Below are 12,500 nucleotides of genomic sequence, written 5' to 3'. Positions count from 1 at the left end.
CAGACTAAAACAAAACGATAGTACCAGTTATCGTAATTAAAGGAACAAATTGCACGCACTCATGACATACATATAATTATGTGTCATGGTTTTATTGATACACGCACGTGATCAAGAAGGAAAACTGGGTATTTTTCTTCGTGGGTCAATAACTTGCTTTAATACCCTCGTACTGAAAGACGATTTTTTTTTTTTTTATAAGGGATATATATGTAGAAGAACAATAAAAGGAGATAACCCTGATACTTTTTTTTTTTTTTTTTTTTTTTTTAAATTCTATAATCTCAATGTAGGACATAAGATCGTGATGTCAAAACAACCTTGACCGCGGTCTAATAACATTGATACGATGGACATGAATTGTTCCCGTGAGCGTTCGAATTATTTCATAAGTTGCGCCTAATGATTCGCTCGGCGCGCGTGTGTGACTGAATTTATAAACTGAAGAAATGTATCATCCATTTCTTTTTGTCTCCCTTGCAAAAGAAGACACTTTTTTTTTTCCCCTTCTTCAAACAAAAAAGCAATACTGGGACATTATGATACATCATTGCGAATGGTATAGTAGGGGGAAAGTCATAGAAGCAATAAAACGATAATTGATTAGATCTGGAAATAGACCAATGTGTAAACAAATACGTGTATGTAAACAAACAAATAACAAACACAGACAGGCCGACATAGATTAATAGATACGTATATGTAAACAAATTTATTAAAAAAAATAAATAAATAAAAATAAAAACAACTCAGACAAATTGGCTGACATAGATAGCGAACATCGATAAGAGAGCGGTGGAAAAAACATGAATCCTTATTTTATCATTTTCTTCTTTGTGTGTGTGTGGGTTTGGGGGGGGAGGGGGGGGGGGGAGGTGGTTGATTGTTTGTTTCGTTTTCATTCTTAAGTTTATGCCTGGTGTTTTGACTGTTTCGATACTTTCTCTTTTCGTTGTTTATTGTTGTTGTTTTGTTGTTTTTTGTTTGTTTTGTTTTGTTTGATTGTTTGTTTTTGTTTTGTTGTTGCTGTTGTTGTTTTCCGTGCGTTCGTTCATTCATTTCTATCAGTGTTTTTCTTTTGCTGTGAAACGAGCCAGGCTCTAATGAAATGGTTGATTGTACGAGACGTGGGTTGATTTTGTTTGTTTTCTGTTTTTCTTTTTTTCTTTTTAAGGTTATTTTCATTGACTTTTATTCTTCTCTCTCTCTCTCTCTCTCTCTCTCTCTCTCTCTCTCTCTCTCTCTGTCTCTCTCTCTCTCTCTCTCTCTCTCTCTTTGACTGCTTGTATGAAGTAAGGTGTTTTTTTGTTTTTGTTTTTTTTGTTTTTTTGTTGTTTTTTCAGCAATGAAATCAATCACCCTCTTTACAGGTAGCATGGGGTTTAATTAATTAAGCAGCACGATTTTGGTACGGTTTGCCTGAGGCTTTGTTCGCACGTGGCATAAAAGCATGGCCACAAGTGACACCCGTGTGTGTGTGTGTGTGTGTGTGTGTGTGTGTGTGTGTATCGGAATGATTACATGATTGTTGAGACAATCCGTGTGTGGCCAGGTGAACTTTGCCTAACACTCACACACACACACACACACACACACACACACACACACACACACACACACACACACACACACACATCAAGAGCATTGAGAATGGTAACTCGAACATTACAGACAGACAGACAGATTAGTAGAGACGCTGGACAAAAGATATTTACGATTATCAGGCTAAGTATAGTGGGTTGTTGTTGTTGTTGTAGCTGTTGTTGTTGTTTTGATTTTGTGTTGTTTGTTTTTTGTTTTTTTGTTTGTTGTTGTTTTTGTGTGTGTGTGTGTATGTGTGTCTGTGTCTGTGTGTGTTTATGTCTGTGTGTGTGTGTGTGTGTGTGTGTGTGTGTGTGTGTGTGTGTGTGTGTCTGTGTGTCTGTGTGTTTATTTGTGTTTGTTTTCCTAATTATATGTCCCATATCGTTGTTGTTGTTTTCCACATGAGGAGAACGGGGCCAAATGGCATGAACTGTTTCTTCTTCTTCTTCTTCTTCTTCTTCTTCTTCTTCTCCTCCTCCTCCTCCTCCTCCTCCTCGTCCTTCTTCTTCTTCTTCTCCTCCTCCTCCTCCTCGTCCTTCTTCTTCTCCTCCTCCTCCTCCTCCTCGTCCTCCTCCTCGTTTTTCTTCTTCTTCTCCTCCTCCTCCTCCTCCTCCTCCTCGTCCTTCTTCTTCTTCTCCTCATCCTCCTCCTCCTCCTCTTCCTCGTCCTCCTCCTCGTCCTTCTTCTTCTTCTCCTCCTCCTCCTCCTCCCCCTCCTCGTCCTTCTTCTTCTTCTTCTCCTCATCCTCCTCCTCCTCCTCTTCCTCGTCCTCCTCCTCGTCCTTCTTCTTCTTCTCCTCCTCCTCCTCCTCCTCGTCCCCCTCCTCGTCCTTCTTCTTCTTCTTCTTCTCCTCCTCCTCCTCCTCCTCGTCCTCCTCCTCGTCCTTCTTCTTCTTCTCCTCCTCCTCCTCCTCCTCCTCCTCCTCCTCGTCCCCCTCCTCGTCCTTCTTCTTCTTCTTCTCCTCATCCTCCTCCTCCTCCTCTTCCTCGTCCTCCTCCTCGTCCTTCTTCTTCTTCTCCTCCTCCTCCTCCTCCTCGTCCCCCTCCTCGTCCTTCTTCTTCTTCTCCTCCTCCTCCTCCTCGTCCTTCTTCTTCTTCTCCTCCTCCTCCTCCTCCTCGTCCCCCTCCTCGTCCTTCTTCTTCTTCTCCTCCTCCTCCTCCTCCTCGTCCTTCTTCTTCTTGTCCTCCTCGTCCCCCTCCTCGTCCTTCTTCTTCTTCTCCTCCTCGTCCCCCTCCTCGTCCTTCTTCTTCTTCTCCTCCTCCTCCTCCTCCTCGTCCTTCTTCTTCTTCTTCTTCTTCTTCTTCTTCTTCTCGTCCTTCCTCTTCTTCTTCTCATCATTATCGTTGTTGTTGTTTTTGTTGTTGTCATTGTGATTGTTATTATTATCATTGCTTTTGTTGTTGTTGATCTTGGTGTTGGTGTTGTTGTTGTTCCTGTCATCATCATCATCATCATCACATCATCATCATCATGAGTTATGATGACTGAATTAAGTCAGAGGAACAGGTCACCCACCATGGGCTTTGCTACGTGCCGTTCATCACAAAATATCAAATTTACGCCGTCATCAAAATCTTATGGCGCATACTTCTAATCATTGGAGAGCGCGCACACACACGTACAAGCACACACACACACACACACACACACACACACACACACACACACACACACACACACAATAACACAATCACAAACACCCATATAATTATATATCCACGCGCACACACACATACATGATTGTGTGGTTATGTGTGTGTGTGTGTGTGTGTGTGTGTGTGTGTGTGTGTAAGGGTGGGTGGGTGGGTTGCTAAGATCCTTTGGACATATGCACCGATAAGACTCATAAAGAGGATGGCTGCACTGTACACACACACACACACACACACACACACACACACACACACACACACACACACACACAACCACACACACACACACACACAAATACATATGCACTCGCACACAGACATACACGCACGCATGCACACAGAGATAGTGGGACACACACACACACACACACACACACACACAGAGCACTTTTTTAAATCAATTTTTCAAGAGTACATTATTAAACGTGCGGGACTGTGTGGACTTCGGTTTGCCGGTGGTTTCTTTAAAATGAAAGACGAAACAAAACATAAAAAAATGTGAAAAAAAAACAAACAAAAAAAACCTGTATATTTTTCAGTTAGCCACCACGGACTTTAGCCACACACAAAAAACAAAAACAAAGTGATACATCTACCAGCGCACGTACGTACGTACCACCGTCTTCTCGTCTGCCTTGTTGTCACAATCAATTTTGAGGTTAAGCCAGGTGATTTTTGACCCCGTGCTAATGATCAGTGATGATTATCAGTGACAAGGGTTGTACTTTGTGCACTGAATGACATTCGAGGAAAGAATTATTAGACCTCTTGCTGGGTCCTTTCGGAAGAAGCTTTGAGGTTTGATAGTTGTTGCTGGCTACTTTGGTAATGTCGGAGATTAAGGTCTGCTTGTTTGTAAGTTTCAAGTTTATATTTCGTTGTGTATGTAAAAAAAAAAAAAAAAAAAAATCATATCGTAGGGAGGAGAGTTGGATGGGTGTGTGTGTGTTGGGGGTGGGGGGTGGAGGGGGGGCTGAGGGGGGCCGCAGGGGGCGGAGGTGGGGGGTTTGTGGGGGTTTGGTTATGGTGTTGGCGTGTTGGTGGATGGGTGGGTGGGTGGGTGGGTAGATGGGTTTGGATGTGTGTGTTTGTGTGTGTATGTGTGTGTGTGTGTGTGTGTGTGTGTGTGTGTGTGTGTGTGTGTGTGTGTGTGTGTGTGTGTGCGAGCGCGAGGGTGTGCGTGTGTGTGTGTGTTTGTGAAAGTGAAAGTGAAAAAGAAAAAGTTCGAGAAAGAGAAAACTTGCAACGCTTGTCAGTGTGTGTGTGTGTGTGTGTGTGTGTGTGTGTGTGCGTGTGTGTGTGTGTGTGCCAGAAAATTGAGAAACAGAGCAGATATCCATGCGCGGATTCTGTAATATAAAAAAAAATGATACTGATGATGATGGTAGTGACGATGAGAATTATAAAATCAATAATGACATATTCCTAGTCGTCTAAAACGCAATCATCATCATCATTATCTAAAAAAAAAAAAAAAAAAAAGGATGGCCTTTACGTGATGCGAATTTTTCTTTTTCAACCACAACCGCACCGCTCCCCTCCCCCCCCCCCACCCCCCACCACCTTTCCCTCGTCAAGGGAACAAAAAATCCAGATTGCCACGTGACTTCAACTGCTACATTTACCAAATAATTATTGAACAGTAAGCATGTTTTCTACCCCAAGTGATCAACACGTTTGTATCTGAAGGAAAGTCCAAATGTCAGGAATGTGTGTGTGCGTGTGTGTGTGTGTGTGTGTGTGTGTGTGTGTGTGTGTGTGTGTGTGTGTGTGTGTGTGTGTGTGTGTGTGCAAAAACCACCTTCATCTTCATCAACACCATCATCATCCTCATCATCATCACCATCGTCGTCGTTATCATAGTATTGTTACCGCTGTTTTCCTCTGCTGTATAATCGAGGCTGACGCATCACTTTCGAACATTGTCACCGCAAAAATATACGAGGGCACAGGATGTGGGTTTAGTGACTGTGACTGTGACTGACCTGGTTGTTGACCAAGAGAAGCGAACCCTAGCGAGGGGTGGACACTTGTGGTTGGTTTCATCACCTTCATGTTATCATCAGTTATCAGTTGAACTTTACACCATCTTTCTTTTCTCTTCGTCCAGACAAACCCGGTTCTTACCGCTCTGATAGAAACCGACTTTCCAACACTGCTCTTTCTCCTGGTTGTTCAATTTCTCTTCCCTGATTGGCTGAACTTGTGCAAAGACACGCCCACACGCTAACCGCTGTTGAAAAATAAGAGGCGAGGTATTGAGGAAAAGCTGTCTTTTTCTCCCTGGCTTCCACTCTCTCGCTCTCTTGTCTCTCTTTGGCACTGCTTGCGTGCTGAAGATTCCACTTCGATTTCTGCTCGCATGGCTTCTGCTGAAGTGATTCTAAAACATTAGTCTGCTTCTTAACGTTTAGTTGGTTTTGGTTTCGTTTTTTTTTCCACTGAATATTCTCCATGTTAGATACGATAGAACGAGAGCTGTTTCGTTGGCCTGTTATTGTCAACTGAAAAGAATTTGTTTTCTGGACTTCATTTCGTAGGCGACTTCTTTCAGGTTGGTAATTCGTGGGTGTGTCTGTTTGAAAGTATGTTTGAGCGTCTACACATAAGCACGTTTTGCATGTTGCTTATGTAGGTATGTGCGTTGTTTGTTTTAATCACAAAGCATAATTATGCAAGCAAATTTTAGCATCCGCACGAATGTCATATTTGAATGTGTACATGCATGTGCGTTTGATATTTTATATATGACATGTTTGAGCGGACGGCTTGTTTTGTTGTTGTTTTTTTGTTGTTGTTGTTGTTGTTTTTGACATAATCATGTATAGATATACAGGCATATTTTTTTTAAATTCTGCATGAATATTTGAATGTGCCACAGAGAGATTTGGATGAATGAATGCATGAATGAATGAATGATTTTTTTTTTTTTAACAGTGAAGATATTAACACATGTGCCGAATGACATATCTTCCATTCTTTTAACACACATAGACACACACACACACACACACACACACACACACACACACACACACACACACACATACACACACACACACACACACACACATACACACACACACACACAAACGTCTAATATCACTGATAGTGAAAAGACGCTAAACAAAAGAATGAACACACACACACACACACACACACACACACACACACATCTATCTATACTCAATGCATGTAAAAGAATAACGTGGAGTAAAACCGAGTGAAACAACATCTCTCGTCGTCATATGTTCACAAGACGACAGTTATACACCACGCAAAAAAATATGGCATACAAACACCTGGCATGAATGCTACAGATGAATAATTCGAGAAAAATATTTGCAGTAACAACAAAGCGAAATCACTCGTTGATGTGTGTGTGTGTGTGTGTGTGTGTGTGTGTGTGTGTGTGTGTGTGTGTGTGTGTGTGTGTGACTTTTGTTTAGGGGTGGGGGTGGGGATAGGGGATACATTCCTCGATTTTCCTCCGAATTTGATTCACTCGTTGATTTTTTTTTTTTTTTTTTTTCATCATTCGCTGCTCAGTCTCGATTCGCTTGCTAGTTTTTTGGGTATATTTATTCTTCTGCAGCCTTGATTTGCACACTGACCTTCGGTATGATTATAATAATGTATTTGTGTACCTATCAGAGTGGATTTCTTCTACAGAATTTTTTTTTCCAGAGGACAACACTCTCGTTGCCATGGGTTCTGTATTAGTTCGCCGTGTGCGTGCTGCACACAGGACCTCGGTTTATCGTTTCATCCGAATGACTAGACGCTCAGTTTGATTTTGCAGACAAACTTGGGAGAAAGGGCGAGACTGGGGGATTCGAACCCAGACCATCAAGGACTGTGTATGGGCAACTAGTTATTGTTAACCATTCTGCCACCTTCCTTCTTTTTTTTCTTTCTTTTTTTGTTTGTTTGTTTGTTCGATCTTCGCTTATTAATTTTGGGTATATTTGTATTCATTATGTTCTTCTCCAGCGGTTCAAGATTCGCTCACTGATTGTTTAGTGTATACATTTTATTCCCCCCCTGCAACCTTGATTCCCTCGTTAACGTAAGGTGCATTTATTCATCCATTCATTTGTTTGTTTATTTATTTATTCATTTATTTATCTATTCATTTATTCATCTATTTATCTATTATTCATGCATTCTCCTCCAGTTTGGATGTGTGTGGGTTTGGGTTCTTTTATTTCCCCCACCCCCACCTCCAAGTCTTGACTCGTGAACTATTGTTTGGTTTATTCATTTATATATCTATTCATTCATCTATCTATCAATCTAATCATTTACCCATTTATTTATTCATTCTCATCTTTACCAGGACTCGCACACTAATGACTGATGTATCTTTTTTTTCTATTTTTTATTTACTTTTTTTTTTCTTTTTTTTATCTTTCTTCAGCCTCTGGTTAACACCGTTGGTTGCACACATACACAAAAAAAGACCGGATCTCAACAACAATCATGAAAACCAGCAGTCTTCTTCTGGCAGTTTTCTGTTTTGTCCTGCAAGGTAAGTGATCGGTAAGAGTGTGTGGTTAGGGGGGAGGGGAGGTAGTGTGTGTGTGTGTGTGTGTGTGTGTGTGTGTGTGTGTGTGTGTGTTTAGTTTTCTACGTTTCATTGATTATGTTCTGTGTAGAAACGGTAAATGAAAACACGTGCAGGTACTTAGTGATTTCTCTGTCGTTATAGGAACTTTTCTTCTTTTTTTTCTTTTCTTTTTTTTTATTATATTCTTTTTTCCTTCTTTCTTTCTGTTTTATTTTCTGATGTTATTTGAATTTGATTAATCAGTTATTCTTTATCCGTTTATGGCTTATCCGTTTATTTATGTGTCTTATTTTACTTCTTTTTCTTCTTTTTTTTTTTTTTTTTTTTTTTTTGGTAAGTACTTTCCCCTCAAGGGTTGGGTTATGCTGCTGCACAAGATTCTCTGTAACTAGATGTGGTGTGCTCGAACGCAGTGACGCTTCCTTCAGAAAATGATTATTCGTTCTACCGTAGACAGCCATTGTATTCTATTGTTTACCAATGTTTTTTTTTTCCTTTTCTTCAAACCCATCTCTTGTCATCCTGGCCCCCCCCCTCCCCCCCCCCACACACACACACCCTCCCCCCCCCCCCCCCCCCCCCCCTCCCCGTCGTTGTCATATTATCATATTATAGCGGACAGTTTGCCGTCCTTCCAATACCCACTGCCGTGTGTCCACTCTACGCTCTGTCCATTCTTATTAACGTGGCTTTGTCTGCGGTCACCATCGATGTTCGCCCTGTCTTATCCTCATTTTCCGCCCATGTTACGATTCCTGCTTCCATAGGTCTTTGAGAGGAAGTTCATTGTTTGTTTCCACCTCATCTTCCTCTTTCTCCTCCTTCATCATCATCATCACCATCACCATCTTCTTCTTCTTCCTCTCCTCCTCCTCCTCCTCATCATCATCATTATCATTACCACCATCATCATATTCTCCTCCTTCTTCTTCTTGTTTCAAAACCAACCTACTATTGTCTTCCCTCTAACGTGGCTTCCATTGCATTCATCATTATGATCATTAAAGTCATTTTATTTTTACAAATCATCAGTGTTGATTTGCTTCCACAGGCCTTTGAACGAGTTGTATCATACACTTGTTGGTCGTTTCAAAAGCCTCCTCCAAGAAAACTCTTATTCATTCTGGTGTGGCGCTTTACTCTGAGACTTTGCCGCTGTAATCATAAATGTAATTTGTAATTCCATTCCTTTTTTTTTTCTTTTCGCAGCCATTTCCATTACCCCTGCCTCTATCATTGATTGATTGATTGATGTGGATACTTATATAGCGCCTATCCTCGGTCAGAGACCAAGCTCTAAGCGCTTTACATACACGGGGACATTTGCACCACAGGCTGCCTACCTGGGTAGAGCCGACTGACGGCTGCCACTGGGCGCTCATCATTCGTTTCCTGTGTCATTCAATCAGATTTCAGACGCACACACATACACACTCACAGACATGTAACATTTTACGTGTATGACCGTTTTTGTTTTTGTTTTTTATTTACCCCGCCATGTAGGCAGCCATACTCCGTTTTCGGGGGTGTGCATGCTGGGTATATTCTTGTTTCCATAACCCACTGAACGCTGACATGGATTACAGGATCTTTAACGTGCGTATTTGATCTTCTGCGTGCGCATACACACGAAGGGGGTTCAGGCACTAGCAGGTCTGCACATATGTTGACCTGGGAGATCGGAAAAATCTCCACCCTTTACCCACCAGGTGCACCGAGATTCGAACCCAAGACCCTCATATTGAAAGTCCAGCGCTTTAACCATTCAGCTATTACACCCGTCATCAGACCTTCTTTTTCTTTTCTTTTTTCCTACAGATCCTACAGAACAGACATGTTGTCGCCTATACAATTTCTGCCCAAGGTTACAAAATTTCCAGGGACTTTTTTTTTTTTTTTATAAATATATATACTATGGTTCTAAGTGTGCTCAAACTCTCTTCAGGAGATCAGTTCAGGTTCTCAAGGAAGCGTCACCTCGTTCGGAAAATTTCCACATACACTACACCACATCTGCTAAGCAGAGATGTCTGACCAGCAGCGTAACCGAACGTACATAGAAAGGCCTTGAGGAGGAAAAAAATAAACGAATAAAAAAAAAAAGAATAAGTAAATGAATAAACAAATAAACAGACGACTAGAGGAATAAAATGAAGTAAAATAGGGCACATAAACAAATGAATGGATAAGTCATTCAAATAAACGAATATGTTACTAATCAATTCATGTTGAATAATGAATAGATGTAAGAAATTAAATTCAAATTGGATTAAATTGAATGATGGATAGCAAAGTAATAAAATACTAAGATCCACAAAAGAATAACGTGAATAACAATATTGATAACAACAACAACAACAACAACAACAATAATAATAATACTAATAATGACACAAATGACAATACTGATAACAATAATAGGAAAAACAAATAAAACTTCACGCAGGAAAAAACAAATACAAAAAAAAAAAAAAAAATGGGTGGCACTGTAGTGTTGCGACGCGCTCTCCCTAGGGAGAGCAGCGCTGAATTTCACACAGAGAAATCTGTTGTGATAGAAAGAAATACAAATACAAATACAAAATATGCGCTACACCACATCTCTCTCTCCAATTTTTTTTATCATAATATTTATATAGCGCTGAATCTTGTGCAGAGACAAATCAAAGCACTTTCGCACCAGTCATTCACACGCATGTTGTTGTCGTTTCGTGGGCAGCAGTGTCTCTGGGCAGCGGCCTGGTGCTGTCCCCGGCTGGCCCCACCCACCAGCAGCAGCAGCAGCACCTCCTCCACGCCCGGAGAAGGTCCAGGAGGTCCCTGTTCCAGATGTGTGACCTTATCCAGCGCTACACCAACCGGGGGTGCCTGGACTACTATAGCTACGGCTGCTTCTGCGGCCTGGGCAACGCGGGTCACGGCAGGAAACACGTAGATGACGCCGACGGGTGAGTGGAAGGGAGTAGGATTAATTTAATTAATTTGATGCTTGGGTTGATGTTTGATTAATTATGATGATAGTAGCAGCAATACCAAAAAAAAAAAAAAAAAAAAAAAAAAAAAAAAAAAACCACCAACAACAACAACAACAAAAACAGCGATGATAATGATGATGGTGATGAATGATGATGATAATAACAATAATGATAGTGATAGTGATAATGGAAAGTAAATATCAAAATAAGTGGGAGGCGACTGTTTTCGTTTCTTCTTTTTTCTCTTTTTTATTTTTTTTTTCATCCATTTTCCCTCGTTTTTTTCCTATTCTGGTGAACCCCCCATGCATTTCCTGGAACGTACGAAATTTTCTTTCAAGAGAGTAAGGCAATAAAGACATACTTAAAAAATATATATTCATCTGGTACTTTTTTTTTTTTTTTTTTTTTGCGTCCCCGGCAAATTTGAAAACGAGATAAGGAAAATACATACACAAAAAGCACAATTATTCACCGTAACACAAACAGACACACACACACACACACACACACACACACACACACATAGACAAACACAGACACAGACACACACACACACACACACACACACACACACACACACACACACACATACACACAACACATACACACACACAGAGCGAGAGAGAGAGAAAGAGAGGAAGAGCAGAAGAAGTTCAAGATACGCAATAATAGTGACAAGGATGGCAGGCAGAGTGGAAGTGGCGATTCGTGATAGACTTTAAAAAAAGAAGGGGGAAAAAAACAAAAAAACAAACATGAACAGGGTAATCTATGAGACGGTCTGTCAGACATAGGAGAAGGAACGTTTTTTTGTTTGTTTTTGTTTTTGTTTTTTGTTGTTTTTTGTTTGTTTGTTTGTTTGGGGTTTTTTTTAAATTTTTTTAATCGGCAGCAGATCGTAAAGTTCAGGACAGAGTATTGAGAAAAATTAGCCACAAGATACGTGTGCATCTGCTACTTCATCATCATCATCATCATCATCATCTTCTTCTTCTTCTTCTTCTTCAGCAGTGCAAGCAATGGCTGTCCCCCCGGCTGTCTGAGCCAGAATCTGATTATATCTATAATTGTAGTGGGGAGAGTGTCTTTTCCAAGTTACAATACCCCCCACACTCACGACCAAAAAGGGCTTTTGAACAGTCGGTGTTGGGGATGTTCCTCAAAGTCCTAACCAGCCCCCATCAAGGCTGCAGAACTGAGCCTGTGCAATCCTGTCTCTGACTCTTGAGTCAAACTCTTTCACGAAAGAACCTAAGCTGTTAACTCTCTCCACACGAACGGCGAAAGAGACGACGTTAACAGCGTTTCACCCCAACTACCATCATCAAAATATTGCAAGGGGAAGACTCTTATACTGAAGACGTGAATGTTGACAAAGAATACCACAATTCTGACGACGGAAGCTAAAGGTTGGGTCATTCAGACACCCACTGGACATCCGAGGGGTCTGTGTAGAGGAGAAGAGAGGACTGGCCGTACTGAGTGAGTTAATTAATGAATTCTCATTGCAGCGGAGAAACCAATCAACACTCAGCTCTCGCACGTTGTTGTTGGCCCAACTGTTACCTAATGTCAGATCAGGAGCCTGAGCATTTAACGTAGGAAGAAGTGGCTCGTGAACATAAGACCATGAAGGACAACCTGCACAATGACAGTGATTTTTTTTACCCCTTTACAGTTGCTGCCGTCTCCATGACAACTGCTATGGGGAGGTAC

The 12,500-nt window shown here is 41.2% G+C and overlaps 1 protein-coding gene across 3 annotated transcripts in view; it reads left to right on the top strand.

The window, feature by feature from the left end:
• LOC143283315 (basic phospholipase A2-like) overlaps window positions 1–12,500 on the top strand; it is a 21,679-nt gene that overhangs the window by 7,495 nt on the left and 1,684 nt on the right. Inside the window, exons 1-4 of one of the 3 annotated variants that reach the window (XM_076589507.1) lie at window positions 5,504–5,790; window positions 7,657–7,767; window positions 10,529–10,754; window positions 12,463–12,500. The exon at window positions 12,463–12,500 is cut by the window's right edge and continues 72 nt beyond it. In XM_076589507.1, the coding sequence (XP_076445622.1) occupies window positions 7,719–7,767; window positions 10,529–10,754; window positions 12,463–12,500 (313 nt within the window). In that variant the 5' untranslated portion in view covers window positions 5,504–5,790; window positions 7,657–7,718. Of the gene's footprint in view, window positions 1–5,503; window positions 5,791–7,656; window positions 7,768–10,525; window positions 10,755–12,462 lie in introns of those variants that run through there. The other 2 variants (XM_076589506.1, XM_076589508.1) reach the window with 2 other exon arrangements.

Source organism: Babylonia areolata, chromosome 6 (assembly GCF_041734735.1).
Source record: "Babylonia areolata isolate BAREFJ2019XMU chromosome 6, ASM4173473v1, whole genome shotgun sequence".
Classification (NCBI taxonomy): domain Eukaryota; kingdom Metazoa; phylum Mollusca; class Gastropoda; order Neogastropoda; family Buccinidae; genus Babylonia; species Babylonia areolata.
This window is presented reverse-complemented; position numbering and strand designations above follow the sequence as displayed.